Source organism: Dipodomys ordii, unplaced genomic scaffold (genome assembly GCF_000151885.1).
Source record: "Dipodomys ordii isolate 6190 unplaced genomic scaffold, Dord_2.0 Scaffold32, whole genome shotgun sequence".
NCBI lineage: Eukaryota > Metazoa > Chordata > Mammalia > Rodentia > Heteromyidae > Dipodomys > Dipodomys ordii.
In genome coordinates, this window is record NW_012267248.1 from 16237408 (window position 1) to 16260039 (window position 22632).

General features: G+C 42.5%; 1 protein-coding gene across 1 annotated transcript in view; it reads left to right on the forward strand.

Moving 5' to 3' along the window:
- Bach2 (BTB and CNC homology 1, basic leucine zipper transcription factor 2) overlaps positions 1–13949 on the forward strand; it is a 351502-nt gene extending 337553 nt beyond the window's left edge. Inside the window, exons 6-7 of the mRNA XM_013016732.1 lie at positions 5735–5941; positions 11619–13949. Coding sequence (XP_012872186.1) covers positions 5735–5941; positions 11619–12101 — 690 coding nt within the window. The 3' untranslated portion in view covers positions 12102–13949. The remainder of the gene's footprint in view (positions 1–5734; positions 5942–11618) is intronic.
- Positions 13950–22632: the final 8683 nt, after the last annotated feature.

A 22632-nucleotide genomic window follows, 5' to 3' on the forward strand; every position in this document is an offset into this window, starting at 1 on the left:
CTTTTTTCTTTTTGCTTATGTGGTGCTGAGGAATCGAACCCAGGGCCTCAGGCATGCAAGGCAAGCGCTCTACCACTGAGCCACCTTCCCAGCCCCAGCATCTGGAACTCCAAAGAATATTATATACTTAGAAGAGAAACCATGTGACAAAGGAAGATAGGCTGATGAACAGAAATAATAGTCTATGAGATATTTGCACTTTTCCAAACCATTTTCTCTGTCCTCCATAACCACCCTCTAAGTTATGTAGGGCATGTATTATCTGTCCAACTCGCAGATCCTCAAAGAGTTTAAAGAAAAAGAAAATGACTTTTCCTGGGACCACATAGCTAATTAATCGCAGAGTCACCACTACATCCCTAGTGTCCCACATTTGTGCCAGAAATGGATCTTGAGGATAGACAAGCACAGGAACACTTGTACAAGACACATTTTTTTGGTCTAGGAGAGGAAGGGAAATTCTGACATTGATAACTGCTTATCACAGGCTGCCTGTCCCCATTTCAACAGCACAAAGTCAGTCCAGTGGGCATCTTGCTATGTCCCCAGATAGCTATGGGCATCTAAGGGCTCTGTAAAAGCATAATGAATGGCTGATGCTCCCGAGGTTGGTGTCTCAGAGTATGGAACTAATATTGCCCCACCTCCTGCTTCTCCTTGTTATCTAGTAGTAAAAACCAAGAAAAGAAAGGGTTACATTGATTGAGATGCACTGTACTCATAAACTGACATGTCAAATTAAAACTTCTTTGTATAGCTATTTAAAGATAATAATAACAATAATAATAACAATTTTCTTTTTTTAAAAAAATAGGTGAAGCTGGGCACCAGTGACTCACTCCTATAATCCTAGCCATTCAGGAGGCTGAGATCTTAGGGTTGTCCTTCGAAGCCAGCCTAGTAAGGAAAGGTCATAGACCCTTATCATCTATACCCAACAAAAAGCTGCAGCCCAAATGATAGACTGCTAGCCTTGACCATAAAAAGCTCAGCATAGTGCCCAGGTCCTGAGTTCAAGCCCACACAGGAAAAAAGAAAAGGAGGTAGAAAACTCTTACAAACCAATCTTCCATTGGCCACTGAGACTTCACAGTAAATGGGTGTTTTTTTTCTATCAAATCTGCAGCTCTGTCCTTCTCCAGTAACCCTCATCCAACAAACCAGAGACACAAGCAGTAAAATGTGTGTTCAAAGGCATAGGGTGGTGAGGTGGGAATAATAGGCTGATTGCAACCATTTAACAAAAGGCTCAGAGGAGATAAATGTCCTAGGGAAACTTACCAGAGCAAGAGAATCATGATTTGTGGGTGGGTGGGAATTTTTTCCTCTTCTTTTTTCCCATATATGAATCTTCTATTAAAAGTTTATGATTTTTAATTCTTTTTAATGGGGATGATGATTCAGGCTGCACTCTATGTATAAGTTGTTGGTGCACTGGTTTTTGATTTGGGGGTGAGGATGGGGAGCAATTGCAGCCTCTCGTCTCCCCTGTCTATGTCTGGTAGTATAAATGTTCCAAGGAGGCATGCTTAGGTTTCATGCACATCATAAGATTTCTCCTGCCCTTTTCCATCCTGAGTCCAGAGGTCCTAATCACTCAGTGTTAAAGATATGGAAGGTCTAACATTTTCTGAGCACGGCTTAGAGGGAAGTGCAGGTACTGTGCTAAAAGCTACTACTGACCCTGTTCCTCCTGTGTGGTCCAGGGAGAAAGAAGAGTCAGCACTTTGCTAGGGCTGGGTAAAATCAACATCAGCTTATTGTGAAGAGCAAAGCAGTGGCCTGTGCTGCCCTCTTGGGCCCTTAGCTTGCTGACTCAGTGGCTGCTTCTGAGTCTTTGAGCCTCAATCAAGAACTAAAGCAGCAAGCTTGGGGCTGAAGAGAACCAGCAACCACAGGTCCCATGGGCATTGCCTTTCTATGCAGTCTACCTGCCCCGAGCCACAAGGGGTCAGCTGAATGTAAGTTCAGGCCATTCAGACAGGTACCAGTGATAGCTGGCGGGACTCTTCCTCTTGTCAATTTGGCTGTTGTGTGGTAGTTATGAGAATCCAGTGGCTGAAAACCAAACCACTGTTGAGACATGAGATGTTGGAGAAATAAGTCTGTGGAAAGATGGAAACTAACAGGATCAGTGCTGTTTAGGTTGTGAGCATTTCCTTGGAGAAAGGGGGCTTCAGCATTCAGTCATTATCTGAGTGAGGAATGTTTGGGTACCCAAGAGCCTGTAAGTAGAATATTAAAATATTTTTCCAAGGAACCCAAAGAGCTGGTGGTAGCTGTTCCTCATCTCCAGGAAAGATGCCACTGGTTTGAGAAAAAAAAATGTCACCAGACTCTGAAAATAATGAACCACACTAAAAAACCAAAAGAAAAAAAATCAAAGGGCTGTGACAGATTTTCTACTGTGCCCCTCTAGGAACACGTCAGGGTCCCCACCTGCTAGGCAACCCAAGTCCTTCCTGTGGCGGGCCAGCAGAACTCTAAAAACACACAGCAGTGAGTGGTTTGGCTTTTTTTTCCCTCATAGAAGAAAGTGTGTGGTTGACTACTTTCTTTTCCTTTGACCCTCCTTAAAGAGCGGCTTGAGCTGCAACAGCCCTGCTGAAAACCTTCAGGTGGCCTTTTGCTCCAAGGACTTTGAAACTAGCATTGTTGATTTTTCCTCTTTCCTGCCAACCTTCTGTTTTGTTTGCTGTCCAAATGATTTTAAATACAGTAGCTCTTGGTGTGGGGTGGAGGGAGGAGGCTTTTTGACTTTCTCTGCAGCCTATACTGAAGATATCGGGGTGATTTTTTTGGAAATAAGTACGCATCATTTGGAGCAGAAGTAAGATGGCTTTGTGGTCAGCTGGAGTGGGAATTCCATGTGCTCCAATGAAATGTCGAAACATCCGTGTCCCCAACACAAGACCTCTGTGTGATCGAGACATCATCCAGGATCTTGGTTATCCAAAGGGTAGAGAGGGGAGATCAAACGTCCTTTCATATCTTTATAAGCCTTGTGCAAACACAGCCCTGTGGACAAAGGCCTTCTCTAGCCCTTAACAAGGAGGTGTTTGTCCTGGCTGCCTGTCTTTAGCAGTAGAAGCAGGGCTCACCTGACTGTGGTGTAATGTGTTCTACTGTCATTTCGCTTTCTTAGGCCAGAATTTCACAGGTGTCATGAGACAGAGTTGACCACGAAGAAGCTGAATCAGAGTACTTATGATGAGCCTTCAGCAAGTGCCACATCAAAGAAGCATAGAGCTAGGAAGTAACCTGACAATGAAATTGCACTGACCACAGAGAAGTCAAATGATTCTTTAGTGTGTTTGCTTTTGTGCATGGGGATTAACTGGCCACTGATGCCAGGATCAGGATTCATGGCTGCCTTCATCAGAGACAAAGAAAAGGCCTAAGCTTAGGCTCGGAACACTCCCAGATCTGACACTGAAGCAACTGCCTACTAACCAAGGGGTTGGATTCTTCACCAGAAATCTTGGTGAATTAAACTGAGGCCTATGTGTTTGAGTCACCAGAGCTGTGTGTTCACTCAGGAGCCACTCTGTGAACATGACTAGTGAACCCTTGAAAGGTGACATCTGAATTGTGATGATCTAAAACAATAAGATATACTTTGAATTTAGAAAAACAAAAAGCACAAAAATTTACCTGGTAATAATCTTTATATTCATTGCATGTTAGATTTTAAATCTACTGTATGAAGGGACAGTATAAGATAAAATTCACCAGCTTCTTTTACTGTGGCTACTGGAAATTTAAAATCACGTTTGTAGCTGATTGATGTCTATGTTACCAGTGGGCTAGCATATGAATGAAGTTTAGGTTTGTGTTGCCATCTGCTGGTCAACCTGCAGATTTGACTCAGATGTGAGCAAGAATTAAGCAATCAGACCTACCAACACTGCCCCCTGGGGGCTAGAGTTGTGGCTCCGATGCTAGAGTGCTTGACTGGCAATAAGATCCTGAGTTCAATTCTCAATTACAAGAGGAAAAAACAAAACTTCTGCTCACTCTGCCTCCTCCTCAAAATCTTCCTTTCCCTGCAGCTCAATCATCAAATGGGTACTGAAACATAGACATAGAGACATCGCCTAACATAGCCTTGGGTCGCTTCCACATGCTGTACTTTTATATGCATTTTTTCATTATTTGCTCTTCTCTCCTTAAGAAATATTCGAAATCACTATTGTTTTGTAACCACTTAGCAATAGAGGGAGAACAGATGTCCCGTCCTAAAGAGAATGACTGCTTCCTCTCTTTGAATAGTGCTTATTTGCTTTTATTTCTCAAGGATTGAAAGTCAGAATCTTAATGATAAAATACCTGCATGTGTTATCTATTGCTGCCTAATAAAGCACAAAACTATATGGCATCTAGAGATGAGGAAACCTTTTTGGATAGTTATAACATCGTTAGTAGACCATACAAAATAATTGATATAGGTAGCCAATAAGAAGCATTGAAGAAGCATATGTGTCTGTCCTATCATGTACCAAATACTTTTGCCAGACATTCCCTAGCTCTGAAGAACAATAATCATTTGGCCTCTTTCACAGTTTCTGAGTCACAAATTGCCCATCTGATCACTTCTGGCCCAAGATATCTCAGGTGCTGGCTAGGGCTACAGACTGGAAAAAAATAATCCATTCCCAAGATAGTCAATTCAACAGATACTGACTGTTTATTAGACGCATGTGTGTCCTCTAGCCATCTTAGCTAGTTTCCTCTAGAGAAAACTAAGAGGCCTAAGTGGAAGTCTGAGTACCTTACATAACTTGGCCTCTAGTATGTTGATCAAAAGGCAGGGCCTATATCAGACCTCTTGATAGAGGAAGGCAGCATGATGTATAGTTAGATGGCCATTTGGGAGAAACAGCTGAAGTGCCTAATGCTTACATGGTGCATAGTTCAGAAACATATACCATTTTGCAGATAAGGAAACTGAGGCTTAAAGAACTGAAGTAACCTGACTGAGGTTGCATGTCATAAGAATGACCAAAGCACAGTTCTGGTGCCTGTGCTTATCCAAGTTGGATCCTGACCTTAAATCTCCTTTTCTGCTGTCATTTCCAAGAATCATTCTAATGGTTTTATTTTTCAAGGTGTTCTGGGCCTGCCTCATTAAAGAGTTTTACAGACATCCTGAGTTAAGCCATGTTTGTGGAAGAGTTTAGCTAATTGTAAAGTCCTTCTTACAAACATACTACAAAATGTTTTTAATGTGGCATGCACTAGTGGCTTATTCTGTAATCCTAGCTACTAGGGAGGCAAAGATCTGAAGACCAAAATTCAGAGTCATCCTGGGAAGAAAAGTCATTGAGCCTCATCTCCAGTTTACTGGCAAAAATCACAAGTAGAGGTATAGCTTAAGTGGGAGAGTACCAGCCTTGAGGGAAAAAGCTAAGCAAGACATGAGGCTCTGAATTCAACCCCCCCCCCCATACCTTGGCACACACAAAGAAGAAAGACACGTTTTCTATGCTATTTGCTTCAGAAATCTCAGGAATGATGATATTATAATATGTGTTATTCTGGTTGGTATCCAAACATTTTATCTTACTTGAATTTAAAACAGGAAAAAAAATCACTGCTTGTTTTCAGTAATTTCCATGTCCATGTTACTCGGTCATCTTAACAAGAGGTTTTTGCCATTTTCCAGTGTTACACCTGCCAAAATTGAAAGTAAAATCCAGCTGCAGTAATTCCATTCTGTTATGCTTGGTTTCAGGTCAAACTTCCTTTTCCAGTGGATCAAATCACAGACCTTCCAAGGAATGATTTCCAGATGATGATTAAGATGCACAAGCTAACCTCAGAACAGCTAGAGTTCATACATGATGTGCGGCGGCGCAGCAAGAACCGCATTGCGGCTCAGCGCTGCCGCAAGAGGAAACTGGACTGTATTCAGAATTTAGAATGTGAAATCCGCAAATTGGTGAGTGTATCCATCAGTTGTATTCGGCACCCTGAAGTAGCCAGGATTGGTGCGAAGTTATGATAGTGAGAGCTGAAGATGTAGAGGGACAGTTTAGGTTTATATTCCAATCAGTTTCTCAGTAGAAACAATCAGTAACTTTATATCTGCAATATGTGTAACTATATAAGCATATCATATCCTTTAGCCATTTGTATGAATTAGTTCTTTGGGGGCTTCTCTTTGACAAGTAATGGGAGCTGGTGTTTGTTGTATGCATCTATGTACCAGTTGTTCCTGTGGATGATCACATTTTATCAACACAATAAACCTATAACTTATATGCTATTTTGTCCTCATTTATAGAGAAGTGAACTGTGATACAAAGTGCTTACATAACCACACAGGATGTGGTACAGCTTGAATGGCAAATCTGAATGCAGGGGGTTTTTTTATTTGTTTGTTTGTCAGTTGTGGGTTTTGAACTTGGCCTGGGCGCTGTCCCTGAGCTCTTCAGCTCAAGGCAAGTGTTCTACCCTTAAGCCACAGCGCCACTTCCAGTTTTCTGGTGATTAATTGAAGATAAGAGTTTCACAGACATTCCAGCCTGGGCTGGCTTTGAACCACAATCCTCAGATCTCAGCCTCCTGAGTATCTAGGATTACAGGCATGAGCCACCAGCACCTGGCTAAATTCAGTTTTTTCATCCTGCTTTCTCTGTCTGTCAGCTGAAGAGTATAGGTTAGAAACAGGACAGCTATCTACACAGAGGGCCAGTCACTCCAGGAGATGACCTCCTGTAACCCTTTGTGGCCCCAGGGCCTTTGATTTTTCCTTAAAGTGGCTGTCATCTCTTTGCCATGTCTCAGATTGTTTTGTCTCCACAAACTTCCATCTCCTAAGCTCCTCCATACTCAGAAATGTGCTCCTGTGCTTTCTCCTTGGTAAGCAACCTTATGCTGCAGGAAGTAAATACAAGCAGCTCACAGCTCTTGACTATAGCTTTGAAGGCAACCAGCTGGACCTCACTCAGCCCAACCTGTCTGTAGTTCCAACCTGTCTGAAAAAAAAGAGAGGTCTCACGATGTGGTCATGATCTTAGTGGGGTCCTCAGAGTAATTCCAGCAATTCCTTTCCTCATGAGAAGACCTAAGGGCAAGGATAAGATGTTTGTACATCATCAGGAAGGGTTATATATTACTAAGATAGCCCTGGACATTGGGACTTCTTTGTAAATTAACACAAAACAGGGAAAGTCTACCTACATGCAGTAGCTCCCACCATCTAAATAGTGTCAGCTCCTTGGCCAGCACCAGCCTTGGAGATTGGACAACAGGTACCAAGTTACAGCGAGATAAGAGAAATAAATTCTGATGGGCCACAGTACAAACAGTGAGTATAATTCACAACGATCATTATATATTTGGTAAAGAACTAGAAGAGAGAAATTTGATGCTTCCAGACACAAAGAAATAATAAATGGTTAGCGAGAGGAAAATGCTCATTCCTCTAATTGGATCACCACATATTGTGTACACACCTGTACACAGAAATATCACGTTATGCTATATACCTATAAATATGTACTACTATTACATATCTTTTCTTAATTTTTTTCAGAAACATAGCTGGATGCAGTGGCTCACACTGTAATTGTAGCTACTTATGAGACTAAGTTCTGAGGATCATGGTTCAACGCCAGACTAGGCAGGAAAGGCTATGAAACTCTTATCTCCAATTAACCACCAAAAAGCTAGAAGTAGAGCTGTGGCTCAAGTGGTATAGTATTAGCTTTGAGCACAAAGGCTCAAGGACAACACCCAAGCCCTGAGTTCAAGCATCAAGACCAGCGTGTATACACACACACACACAAAGACATCCCCCTCCCCCACCCCACAATCTGAGGTTCAGTCTGCAACTGCCCCTCAGCATTACCTCCCACTGCCTTGCTAAGACCTGACCCCTAAGTCAAGCTGGCTGCGGGTTTTCCCCAGTCTCCAGCTGTTTTATTCTTTTGCTCTCGCTTGATGCTGCTTTCCCTCTCTTAGCTATTTTCTTTGTGTTTTTATGTTCAGGCCACAGGTCCCCTCTGCTGGAAGCCTGTCTTTCCTGAGTCCCAGCGTGGGCTAGGCTCCTAGGAACCTTTATCTGACCTCTGGTTTAGTGCTATGGCTCAGTCCCAAATTCTGTGTGTGTCTCACCAGCCTCAAACCTAGCCCTAGCCTGTTTCCCCAAGGGTAAAGACAGAGTCTTGGTTTCCTCTAAATTTCTAACATTGGCCTGTTGTTGGCTTTCAGGAAATGTCCATGGCCCTAAAATAACCTGAAAATCATGATTGTTTTGATCAGGAGATTTTAACCTTCTTTTATTTCCAAACCTTTCCTTGATGTTTTTATTTGTTTTGTGGTTTTTGTAGTGCTAGGCAAAGACTCTGCCACTGAGCTACACCCCCAGCCCTAACATTGTTTTAACAGCAAAATGTATTTTGATAATCTAATATCAACAAAGCATAATAAAGTACTACATATTAAATAAAATGTTATTATTTAAAATGAATATATCACTGGGTGCTGGTTGTTCACACCTATAATCCTAGCTACTTAGGAGGCTGAGATTCAGAAACATCAGAAAACCACTAGTGGTGCTGTGACTCAAAGTGGTAGAGTGCTCACTTTGAGCAAAAGAGCTCATGTACAGTGCCCAGGCCCTGAGTTCAAGCCCCAAGACTGACAAAATATCAATCAATCAATTATATCTGTCAAAAATTAGAAGCTAGTCAAGGAAGGATATAATTTAAGGAAGCAGAGCTTTCCTGCCTGTAAGTGTTTGGGTTCTGAAAAGGCCTTAGATCACTCAGCTTCCCAAGTGGGAGTCTGTGGAATCTTAGACACATGTCCATAGTAATTCTCAACAGGCATTCTTCTTGAAGTAGAGTAAATCTCTACCCATACTTGGAAAGTGCCTGATTTTAGTAATCAGCACTCTAAATGAATGATTGTGTTATACCTAGCAATGAAATGTACACTATATAACAGAATACCTAACTACTTTAGTAGTATTTTTTAGTTGGGGGAAAAAAGAAAAACAAGAAGAGCCAAGCCAATATCATGACTATAATCCTAGCTACTCAGGAGACTGAGAGCCAGAGGGTCCACATTCAAAGCCATCCAGCCAGACAGGGAAATCTGTGAAGCCTGCAGAAAAAGTTGGGCTGAAGAATTGGCTAAAATAGTTCAGTGCTAGCTAACTGGGCAAACCAAGCAAGCACAAAGCCCTGAGTTTACCCTGGTACTGCCAGAAAAAGAGAGGGGGGAGGAATGGAGGGAGGGAGGAAGAGGGTGGGGAGAGAGAGAGGACATCTAGTTTTCCACCACTTTTCAGCAGCCCCTTATATAATATGCTGTTTGGGTACTGAATGAGTGCTTCAGTTGCTCATTTATGACTTGGAGCTTCATGGTTTGGGTTGAGTTGGGTTGAGTTGATTTTTTTGAGACAGGAGCTAATGCTGGCCTCAAACTTTTAACCCTCCTGCCTCTGCCTTCCTAGTGGTCAGATTACAGGCATGTACCACCCTGCTCAGTTCAGGGTTTCAAGTTTTTAACCAAGGTATGACTTGTGCAGCCTTTCCTGCCAAGAGCCAAAATAATGTCACCCATGACACTTCATTTTCCTCCTATCTAGAAAGTGGCCTGGCACACTTTTCCTGTGAGTAAGCCTGTTAGAGGTCAGTGCTTTGGTGAAGACAATGAGGCCGAATTGAGCTTGAGATTCCACTTCTGCATGTCCTGTCACTTTTCCAGTCTTCTGGTTCAGAGAAGAGGGATCCAGGGTGCACAGACAGGCACCTAAAACCTTTTCCCCACCAGGGCCTCTCCCTCAGGTTGATTTGCCAACCATCTCATAACCAGGGTGCTGTACCCGCTTGCCTGGTCTCAGTAAAAGGGATGTCATGAATGGGAGGAGACAGTCCTCCGTCTTTGCCTGCCCAGGCCCCACATTCAGTCCCCCCCCCACCGACACACACACACACATACACACACACACACACACACACACACACACACACCATACCCACACACCCACTGCTCTTGCAAACTTGCATAATGTATTTCTGTCAAGTTACATTTGTACATCTGTTTATTTTTCATTTTGAAAACATGTTTTCTTGATAAATTTATAAATATTTTAGCAGGTGCCCTTTCCCCATGTAAATCTTTCTCCGACACACATGCCCACGCTGCCTGCCAGATTGCATTCGGGTTAGTGCATGCGCAGTTCCCATGTCGAGTGCTCACCCCTCTCTCTCGCATCCTCTCCTGGCCCCTTGCTGCCCCCGCGTGTTCACAGCCGGACAGGCCTCACTTCACACTGATTCCTGTGCCGGGTCTTCAGTCACTTTGTGTGTGCCTCCTGGATTCTCCCCATCTCCTCTCCTCACACAGGATTGCTGGTAGCACCTTCCTGAATCTCCTTTCTGCTACTAAACTCGTCTCTGTGAGGAAGTGATACATCGTACTCACACAAAAACACATGTGACTTTTTATTTTGGGTGGAACTGGGTTTTAACTACTGACCACCACAGGGCCTCCAGCGAGTGAGGTGCCTGCCACTCTGACCTCTTCTATTTGGGTTTCACATCTTGCAGTTGGGGGCTTCATGTTTGTGCCTGGGGCCGGCCTTGATTCTCTATCCTCCTCTGCACTAATACGTGAGGACTCAGGGGCCACATTTCTGGCTTCCCTTCCTGAGTCTGGGGAGAATCCCTGCTTAAGATTCATGGCATGGTTCCCGGTGTTCTGAGACGGCCCTGCCGCATTCGGTCTGCTGCTGCTGATGTGAAGTTGCCGATGGTCAATGATGCGTTGTTTTCAAATAGACTCCCTTCTTCAGAGTAGTTTTAGATGGATGGAAAATACAAAGGTCCCAGGTAGCCCCTGATCCAACACTCCCAACCTCCCCAACCCTCAGCATCCCTACCAAGGGGGCACATTTGCTACAATGGATGAACCTCTACTGACCTGTCATGGTCACCCAAAGCCCTTATTTTGTAACAGGTTCTCACTGGGTGTTGTACAACCAATCAGTTTCAATCCCTGTGTTGTGTCAGCCATCCACCATTGTGCATTGCGGAGTAGACTCACTAGCTCAACTGTTGTCTGTGTTCATCCTCTCCCCTCCCTCCTAGCCCTGGCAGCCACAGATCTCTTTATCATCTCCACAGCTTTTCCTTTTTTTTTCTTTTTTAGAATGTCAGAGTTTTGGAATCGGTTGGTTTCTGTCACTCAAAAGCACCAACCTAATGCATTAGAGGGGAAATTTTCATATATAAAGCTTGCAAGTAAGAGTTTTCTAGTCAGTTCTCCTCAAACCCCCAAGTTCCTATAAGCCAGAACACTGATTCCCTCAGTTCTTTGCTTGGTGGTGACTTTTTGGCCACATTTAGGCATCAGAGAGTAATGAAGAGGTGCAATGGAGCAGGTGTTAATGTCAGACACATGTGCTCCAGTACTCAGGTAGAAGTATGTGTCCACACTTCCTGTGCGTATATAGGTTTTAAGTATCTCTATCCTCACCTACTCGTCTATGAGTTAGTTTACGATGTAGGATATAAAAACAAAGGTTGGAAAACCCTCCGAAATGAGGCCTTCTATCCTCCAAATCCGGGTGGATCAAGCTTTCCTTTTTGTCTTTCATCCAGGTGTGTGAGAAAGAGAAACTCTTGTCAGAGAGAAACCAACTGAAAGCATGCATGGGGGAACTGCTGGACAACTTCTCCTGCCTCTCCCAGGAAGTGTGCCGAGACATCCAGAGCCCTGAGCAGATCCAGGCCCTGCACCGCTATTGCCCTGTCCTCATACCCATGGACCTCCCTGGAGCCTCCAGTATTAACCCCCCTCCCTTGGGTGTTGAGCAGAGCCTTGCAGCCTCCCAGTGTGCAGTGGGGGAAAATGTGCCCTGCTGCTTGGAGCCAGGTGTGGCTCCCCCCGGACCCCCCTGGGTACCAGGCAACACCTCTGAGAATTGTACCTCTGGGAGGAGATTGGAAGGTACTGACCCAGGAAACTTCTCCGACAGAGGACCTCCTCTGGAGCCCAGGAGCCAGTCGGTGACTGTGGACTTTTGCCAGGAAATGACTGATAAGTGTACAACGGATGAACAGCCTAGGAAAGACTACACCTAGGAACTCAGATCTGCCTCCCAACCTTCACACCTCTCCCATCCAGGTGTTCTTCAGTCAGCCTGTGGCACTGTACATCTGTTGTCTGGAAGAACCAAGAACAAATCTGGTGCACACTACAGCGGTCTTAGCAGCAATACTGTTCTGAAGTATTCCCTGCTCTCTTCAAGCAGGAGTCATAGATAGTTCCCTTCACAATGGTGCTACCCCTTGCTCAGGCAAGGAAAGACAACAGTGCTGACACTGTCTGTCTGTGGGTTTATTTCAGTCTTCACAGGGATAGACGACAACACCTCTAGGACCCCACCACGGATTTTTTTTCTCAGTGGCCCATGTCACAAACCCTATCTCAGGAATCTCTTCTGAATGTTCAATTTTTTTCATTGATGACAGCTTCTATACACATCAAAGTTTTATAGCTAGACTGTACATAGTATATATAATATATATGAAATATATATCCATATGCAAAAGTCCTGCATGCCTCAGTTTTTTTTTCATCCTAAAACTGGAAACTTATTTCTCATTTATAAACAGGTTCCAACATTCCTCTTCTTTTGTCTGTAGTGCTAGAACTAGTTTGGTAACCATCAACCTGCTCATTTTTCTTGCTTCATGGTTCAATTTCAATTTGTACTTATTTATGGACAAAATTCAATCATGTTGGAAGCTTTTTTTTTTGTAAAGTTTAATTCAGGCTTTTTCTCTTTGATTTGGGTTGGGCACCACCAAATGGTGTCATGTGAGCATTGTGGGTTCGTGCTTTGTAGGGGGTTGTTTTTTGTGTTGTTTTTGTTGTTGTTGTTTTCTTCTTGCAGATACTGTACAGTAATGGTCAATTCTGCCACTTGCACTGAGTTTGGGGTCAAACCTATTTTCTTAAATGAAGTTGTAACTTCAGTGTAACTCAAGTATACTGTATTTTCTTTGCTTTTTAGTTAAAAAGTAAAACAGTTTAGCTAATTAAAAAGCACTCAGGTGATAATTATGTAGGAAAAAATACAATCTTGCCAAATAATGAATCCATCCTAGGATATGTAAACAATAATCCGCTTGAATATTTTTCTATCTCACCTCCTCCCCAGCTTGCCCTATGTAAAATTTCACTGCAGATCAACTCGGAGTTGATGCTGGAGGTTCAGTTTCCTTACGGGGAGGATTTAGATGTCTCACTCAAGAGTACATCACAACAGCAGGAATCTGAGACTTTGTACCGGAACTCGACAGGCATTGGCTCCTAGAAATCAAGGTAGAACTATTTCTTACCCAGGGAGTATGTCACATTCATTTCAGCACTTCATCCAGCCTTGGCTTGCTCTTGGAAGTGTTAGACAGTAGGACCTTCTCCTTTGAAGGAAGTGGCTAATTAAAGCCACCCCACTTTCCTACCAGGATTACCTCCCAGGACACCTACCTGAGAGGATTTGAGTCATGGCCTGGGTGTCCTGCCTTTAAGTGGCAGCTCCTAGGTTAATGCAGCTTGTAAAAGTAGGAGAGAGCAGGGCAGATTTAAGCCTGAGATCTACCCCTGACACAGGCTAACATATTTCTTTCTCCTCTCTTCCTCTAAATGCTTTGAGTTGTACTCTGAGGTTTTTCTGCTGGTCTCTTGTCTGCAGGCAGCTTCATACTGAAGCTTTAGACAAGGCATCAGCCCTTCTTGCACACACACACCCTACCCTCACCTGAGGGTTTGCTTCCCTTGCTGTAAAGTTGGTTGGCTTGCAACTCAGACAGAGCAGCTTTCCTGGCTCTGGGGTGTCCTGGCCCTGGCCGTGTTGACAGGAAGGTGTGCCCCAAGGAGGAATCAGCTCTCTTCTTCCAGTGGTCCCTCTTCTCTAGTTCAGCAGCCTGAGGGCCACTCCAGCCTGGCTGTGCAAGGCAGTCCAGAACAGTTTGATGTGGGGATGGGGTGGTGGGCAGGTGGGGGAATAGATGATTGACTTTGTTTCTTGATTTGTGCCATTGTTTTGGACAATATTTAAAGCTGCATGTAAAAGGAGAACTTTAGTATATGATTAGTAGGCAAAAAAGTGAAATCATAGTAACCTATGTTTTAGTATTATTAACTTTTTTCTGTACAAATAGTAGCACTAAATGTTTGAATATGTATGAATGCCAGAAATGTGTTAGTTCATGCAGTAGGGGTTTTTTTTAAGGCCTTTTCTTTTCAAATAGTTCCACTTTTAAAACCTGCCTCTGGGTTTTCATGTCCTCTGTGTGTGTGTGTGTGTGTGTGTGTGTGTGTGTGTGTGTGTGTGTGTGTCAGAGAAAGATTTGGAGAAATCACTGCGATGAAGCTACCATTTTTGTTCTGCTTGTTGGAATTTCTTGGCCTAGTCGAACAGTTCTGTATTTCACCAGTTTTGCCTTTGTGGGAAACTGGTGACAGCTAGAATTTTAACTCAATGTGAATCACATGATACTATAACTATACTATCATATGATATATAACTATGCGTTATGGTGGAGCAGTTAGAAGACAGTATTTTATTTTTTCACTTTCATGTTGCCTTTTTAAGTGCTCTCTTTTGGAAAACAAGGAATGTGTTCTGCTCATACCACAAGCAGATGCAAACCAGCTTCTTGGCTTGATTTGCTCCAGTAACAACTCATGTGCAACTGGTAGGATTGACCTTGTTCCATCCGTTCTCCTGATTTGGGTTGTTTGGTAGCCCAGACATGTACCCCAGACATGCTAGGAGGGAAAGGGTCTTTATTGCTCTCCACCTGACTCCACCCTCATCTTCCTCTCACCAGTTCCTGACTGCTTGATTTCCTCTTCAACCACCCAGCAATAGGAACTGGTTTTAAACAAAGAAAAGAGAAAAAAACACATTACTCTAAAAACTATCATTCTATTCCTTAGATATTTTTTAACAAATTATTTCCTTTATCATCCACCATGAACAGCTACTGGAATTGTTTATGTGATATGTCTGTGTCTTTTACTATTCTAAACCATTGCTTGTCAAAATTGTCTCTAGGTTGATTCAAAGGGATGACTCACTAGGGACCAAAATCCAAATTGCCTCAAATGAAAATTTAAAAACCTAGTCTGTCTCCTTCCCTGGGATCCCTGAGTCAATCCTAAACCTTTTATGAAAAGGAAAAGCAAGAGAACAGAAGGAAAAATATTTGCACACTAAGGTGACATTTAACTGGTTTTTTTTTTTCCAATGGTCCTTCCTTATAAAGAAAGGAAGTTCCAATCATGGGTTATTTACAGGGGTCTCTGTGACAGCTTGGTTGAGTGTCCCAATGGCTAGGGTACACATGGGTTGTTGGGGTGACTAATTAACAGCACCTAAACCTAGTCCTCCCTTTGGATCAGCTTTTGTTCTACTTAGGTCTCTGGACAACCTCCGTTCATTCAGGTTCGTCCGGCTTTGGGCAGGTGAGTGCTTTACTGTATGTGTTTCTCTGCGTTATCTGGGGGTGCCTTGAATAAAATCGAACTTCATTATATACTGATTCTGGAACAAAGCAGTTGCAAACATTTTTTTAAAGCTGGCAAAGTTACTAGGCCATCCTGCTACTTCTCTTCCAGGTTCCCTAACCATGACTCAGGCGTCAGAGGTGATGCTGCCGTAGAAAAACGTTATTTTATATGTTGTACAAGTAATTTATTGACTTTTGTTCTAAAGGTATGCTGCTTTTTAAGGTGCACTATAATTTTGGATGTGATCCTTGCATTGCTTTCCCAAGGAAGTAAAAAAAAAAATCTAGTGACTAATATGCCAATTGCAAATCTCCTTAAAAAGGAGCCCAGGACCGACCACAGGACTTGCATGAGAGGACTGCCTAACACCTATGCTTCCTGTTGCTTTAATACCTTATGATTGCCACTGTGGTAGAAGAAAAAGAAGACACAGACCAAGGGTTTGTAATCATAAGGCTTTTAAGAAACAGCAAAATCTTACATCCTATGGAGTAATGTAATCTTCTCAAAATGAGTATAAACCTACAAAGGCTAGTCAAGTCTTTATTTGACAACCTATTTCTTCACCTCATGCCCCATTCAAACTAGTAGCTTAATTGACTTCAAACTTCTCCACTATTGCTAATAGTGTAGGGAGAATCTCCGCTCTGGCAGGAAGCAAGAATCAAGTTTTGCCCTCAAAGCACCAAAAAAAGAAAAAAAAACATATGAAAGAACGAGATATCTTCTTAGAGAATAAAGCTGTTTGTTGTTATCATGTTAGTATTCTTTCCCAAAGGTGAGGATTTTATTGTAGGTTCAATTTCTGGCAAGTCAGTCCGTGCCACAATGCCCTGTCCAGAGAGGAAGCCTGTGCATGCGAGCATCTCGTGTTCCACATGTGTGTTTATGACACTGCCCAAGCCATCTCTTGACCCAAGCATCAAAGGCAGATGCTGTAGACTAGGATATATTTGTGAATAGTGTGTGCAAATAGTATTTGTACATAGAAAAGACTTGTGGCAGATCCAGGATAAATTATTCAGCTGACAGTGCAAAAAAGAAAAACAGTACTTGCAAAGAAAAGTAAGTGTATAGTATTTTCCTACACTCCACCCTGGGAGATAATATTTATATCAAATAAATATCAGTACATTTTAATTGTGATTTGAAAATGATGCTGCCATTTTTTGTGAAAAATACCCACTTGGTTGCAGAGGCCAACTTTTGTAAGCTTTGATTTAATGTCGTGACATGGTGTATGCATTATTCAAGCAATGGACAAACAACGTTTATTCCACATTATTGACCTCAGATAAAACAGTGGCCCTTCATTGACACTGAAGTGCAGCGAGACCATTCATATCAGGTAGACTCCCATTCCGTGCCAAATGCTCCCACGGGGACAATCAGACATGTATTTAAGGAAAGAAAGAAGGAACCTGGACAGAGAAGGGTTTTCCTACAGATTGATGCAAAACCTGCTACCAAAACATGTCTGGAGGCGGAGGGTTGGCCTCCACTTGAGTCCTAACGATGCATTTGGGGCGTGCGGATACTGAAATGCTCATTGACACAAGAACCTGGCACCTGTGGTGAGTTACCAGGAAGATTGCAAATGCATTTGGGAGCTTCAGGTGCTTGTTAGACACAGTGAACCATTCACAGCGAGAAGGCCTGTGAGAATTTGTTCCAGAACCAGTCTAATGCAAGTGCACCTCTAACATATGCCTTACAAACTCCAGAGGCCATATTCAAAACAGGGTCTTCTCAGTGTATGCAAGGGGCTGCAGCCCCTCTCCTCTTCCTCCCCAGGTCGAACAATATGGACAGTTTTCACACATATCTACCTGTATAACCCTCTGTACCTCTCATAACTGGTCAACGACTGTAACAGGTTACATCAGGTGTTTTTCTACATACTTTTTACACAGATTCTATGCGATTAATGTAACTTAATTCAATGCATCATTTTATTGTACTAGTTCTTAGGCTTGTCCTTTTTTTTCCTAAGTGATTGTGGTTTTTCTTGTGGTTTTTATTGTAAAGATGAAATGGCTGTTGATGCTTATTCTCTGTAACTAAGAATTTTTACCTTTTGGGGGAGAAAAAGCATTGTTATGAACTAATGAATTGAAACTTCATTTACTCATTGTAAATACACTATTGTGCAAAAAATTCACTCAGTTGAATTGCTAGTGTTAATTGAATTTTTGTCTAGACACCATTTCTGTTGATGAAATAAAGACATATCATTATGCATTGTAAACTGACTTCCTCTGCCTCTGATCCCTGCCTGTGTTGCAGATTGCGGACGGGGAAACTCAAGAAATCTCTTCTCCCCAAGAGGCTACTTCTCTTTCTTTAGTTTGGACCCTTCCCTACTACCCAAGTAATCTTAAAAATTGGGCAGTATACTAGGCACTGGTGGCTCATGCCTGTAATCATAGCTCCTCAGGAAGCTGAGATCTGTGGCTCACAGTTTGAAGCCAGCCTTTAGCAGGAAAGTCCACCAAAGAAAGCCAGAGCAGAGCTGTGGCTTAAGTGGTAGCCTTTGAGTGAAAGAGCTGAGGAACAGCACCCGGGCCCTGGGTTCAAGCCCGAGGATAATGCTAATTTAATTCTTAAACTCTGAATTTTAAAAAATATCTAATCCTTGTGAAAAATAGAGAAAAGGCATTCGGCCTAACTTCCTGGTTTTTGTGTTGCACTATGCTTATGCAGAGTATTATTGCAGGGGGAAACTGTGTGAAGTGTATTGGATTTTGCAACTACATGTGGACTTATAATTTTACCAAAAGTTTAATTATTAAGTGGTGTTATGGCTCAAAGTGGTAGAGCGCTAGCCTTGAGCAAAAGAGTTCAAGGACAGTGCCTAGGCCCCAAGTCCAAGCCCCATGACCTACTAAAAAAAAAAAAATTAACTAAAAAATCTTAAGCCAGTCATAATGGCACCCACCTGTAAACCCAGCTACTCAGGAGGTTGAGATGGGTTCACTTGAGCACACAACCTGAAGACCAGCCTGGGCAGCTAGTAAGAACCCAGCTCAGAAAAGAAAGGAAAAGAAAAGAGAAAACAGAAAAGAAGACAAAAGAAAATTTAAAAACGTAAGTGTAAGTAAATGAGGATAGGACATTAAACCAAGAGCAAAACGCAATGAGTTACAGAAACAGAAATTTAGAACTGTGGTTGAGGAATAAATATAGTTAATCCAGAAAAAAATATATTCAGTGGCTTATATTTTCAACTTTGATGTAAAGGGTAAATGAGATGTTGCATTGTGGGTCAGCCAGATGACAATAAGTAACACTGGACTGTCACTTTGAAGTAAGAGAAAAATTAGCCAGGGGCTGGGGGCTCATGCCTGTCTTCCCAGGTTTTCAAGACTCTGAGATCTCAGGACTGTGGTTCGAATCTAGTATGGGCACGAAAGTCCATGAGATTCATCTCCATGTAACTAGCAGAAAGCCAGAAATGGAGCCTTGGCTCAAGTGGTACAGCAACAGCCTTGAAGAAAAAGCTAACTGAGAATGTGAGACCCTGTGTTCAAGAGCAGTACTAGGACAAAAAAAAAGCCATCAGAAGATAACAGGAGTGGTGTGTCCATACTGTCGGAGAAAATGAATAATGAATTTGCAAGATGTCCTTCCAACCAAGTTTTGAGGGGTGCATATGATACGGACAACATTCCATCTACCAGGTGGGAAAACTAAAATGAAAAGCGGCTGAATTCTACTTCAGAGAGTATCCCTAGGTACCTTCTGAGTCAAAGAAGGATTTTGGAGACCATTAAGTTATGTACTGGTCTGAAAACATCACAGTTAAGACAAATTTAGGTGCAAATGTTGATTATCTTTACCTAAAATGAAATTATCCAACCTATTCAGGAAAAAAACTGGTGGTCCCGCCATTTTCTGTAGAAAAATCTGGTAAGAACTGATGGTCATTTGCACCTTCAACATTGACATTTGCTCTTGTGAAATATAAATCTCCCCAACTATTCCATCCCACAGAGGGAAAGAAGTCTAGCACTGTCCAATTCTGGACAGGAAACTGCCATTTTCTTCCTTACCTTGAACCTTCCTTCCTTTCTTTCTTTCTTTCTTTCTTTCTTTTTTTCTTTTTTTGTCGGTCATGGGGCCTCAGCTCTTCAGCCCAAGGCTAGTGCTCTACCACTTGAGCCACAGCACCACTTCCAGCTTTTTCTGCTTGTATGGTGCTGAGGAATCAAACCCAGAGTCTCATGCATGCAAGGCAAGCACTCTACCACTGAGCCACCTTTCCAGCCCTCTTTCTTTTTTTTATTTTTTATTTTTGTCAGTTGCAGGGCTTGAACTCAAGGCCTGGGCACTGTCCCTAAGTATTTTTGCTCAAGGCTAGCTCCCACTTTGAACCACAGTACCACTTCCAGTTTTCTTGTGGTTAATTGGAGATAAGAGTCTCACTGACTTTCCTGCTTGGGTTGATTTCCAACCATGATCCTCAGATCTCAGCTTCCTGAGTAGCTAGGATCACAGGTATGAGCCACCAGTGCCCAGCTCACCTATTTTTTATGAATAATTTCTATCTACTTCCATGCATGGGGAGGGCTGGCTTCCTCCATACCTCACTTCAACAGCACTTTTTCTGTATGTACTTCTAAATAGCTTTTGTTATTCTTTAAAATCACTTAAGCTGGGTGCTGGTGGCTCATACCTGTGATCCTAGCTACTCAGGAAGCTGAGATCTGAGGATCATGGTTCGAAGCCAGCCCAGGAAGAACAGTATCCATGAGACTGATATCTCTAATTATTCAGCAAAAAGTTGGATGTGGAGGTATGCCTTAGTGATAGAGCCCTAGCCTCGGATGAAATGGCAAACATGAAAGGCCCTGAGTTCAAGCCACAGAGTTGGCACACATACACATACAAAAAAAAATCACTTTTTTTTGTTTTTGCTTTTGTTTTGTTTTTGTTTTTGTTTTTTGGTCGTGGGGCCTGGGCGCTGTCCCTCAGCTCTTCAGCTCAAGGCAAGCATTCTACCGCTTGAGCCACAGCACCATTTCCTGTTTTCTAGTGGTTTATTGGAGATAAGAATCTCACAAGACTTTCCTGCCCGGGCTGGCTTTGAACCATGATTCTCAGATCTCAGCCTCCTGAGTAGCTAGGATTAAAGGCGTGAGCCACCAGTTCCCAGCTTGTTTTTGCTTTTTGTAACCCACCATGTACTTCATGTTTAACACCCACAGCTACCTGAGCAGGACTGAGCTCCAGTCTCACACACACACACACACACACACACACACACACACACACACACGCACATCACCTTTGTCTTCCTGCTAGCAATGAATGTAATACTTCTTGGTGTCAAAGAGTTGAGGCCCAGGGAGATGAAGAAAGACACACACACATACACACACACACACACACACACACATCTCATTAGGTGGATATCTTTATCTTCACTTTACTCAAGAACATGACACCTCCTGTCCCATATCCACCTCAGAGGCTGGCAGACCTGTCACACACCTGCCACTGACCTGCTTGGTCAACCAGAAAGAGGCACCTCTGGTTCTCCATGGCTAGTTTTTAACTCTTACCTCTCAAAGACAAGGTCCTCCATGAGGCAGACCTTCATCCTAACACAATGGATGGCAATCTTCAGAAACATTGATGCCGGTATGTTGAAAGCATTGTTTTCCTCTGGGCCCTTCAGCCTTTTTCTTTAACCTTTATTCATGCTGTGTAGTTGACAATGCTAGAAAGACTTTTCAGGGTGAAGGAAATATAAATTATAAAAAGGGTAAAATCTACAGACCTCTGCAAGTTTTACAATAAATCTGCCAACAAAATTTGACAAGAGGACTCCTCTTCCTATCTGATGGCATATGAGAACCTATTTAATGTTCTCTTACCTCACATTAAACATAATTTAAGGTAGCTCTGAAAGTTGAGTCAAGTTGAATTGCAAATGACTAGTTACATTTGCTAGATATTTTAAACAGTGTTTTCCCAATCTTCACATTTTCTCTTCTCACTTGGAAGTCTATAATTTTTTTTGTTTTAGGTCCCAAACATTGTTCTAGTGGTCTTGAAAAGTTAACGTTAGCAGACATTGAGTCTACAGAGCCTAAGGGACAAAAGAGCCCTGCAAATTAGTCCTTGTGTTATTGTTAATCTTCAAGAATATAAAACCCTATTGCTTTAACATCAATTAAAATTGCTTTTAAATGTGAAAAAGAGGACCCCTCTTGAGAATCCTCTCTAGATGGAGAGTTTTTGCTACTTCCATAGATTTTTCTTTTACTTTCAAATAAACTTTCTCTTATTCAGAAGGAAAAACTTGACAGGAGTGTGACATCAAGATGCACTGTATTCATAAACTGATTTGTTGAGTGGTAAATTCTTTGTACAACAGCTTAAAGACAATAAAAATATAACTAAAACTTGACATGAGTAGGTAAAGGAATAAATATTAGAGGATCAGAAGCAATGGGTAAGATACTGTTTTGGCATCTATATATAAACATATGTTCAGTCAACACTGCCACATGCTGAGCATCCAATATGAAAAATGTATGGACCCTATCCTTAAAGCTTGTACAAGCTGGTCAAGCAGAGAGGTCCAAATAAGACAGTTCCTGCAGACTGCTAACTCGATGGGCAGGAAAGCAGAACTGTGAAGAGAATTATGGCCTTGGAGCAATTAGGTCTGGCTTTAACATGTCTAAGTGATTTTTTAGCTGGGGGTTAGGAGGAGTATCTTAATCTCATTGAACCCTGTTGTCTGATCTATAAAATAAGAAATGAGAAAAAATGACAATACAGTTGTACAAAATACAATGTGTCAGGCCAGGCACCAGTGACTGTCATTCTAGCTACTCAGGAGGCTGAGATCTGAGGATCGCAGTTCAAAGGCCAGCCCAGGCAGGAAAGTCCGTGAGACTCTTACCTCCAATAAACCACTCAGAAAACTGGAAGTGGCACTGTAGCTCAAATGGTAGAGCGCTAGCCTTGAGCTGAAGATCTCAAGGACAGAGCCCAGGCCCAGAGTTCAAGCCTCACCACCACCACCACCAACAAAAAAGATACAATGTGTCATCTTAAGAGGTATCTGTTTGGGTTTGG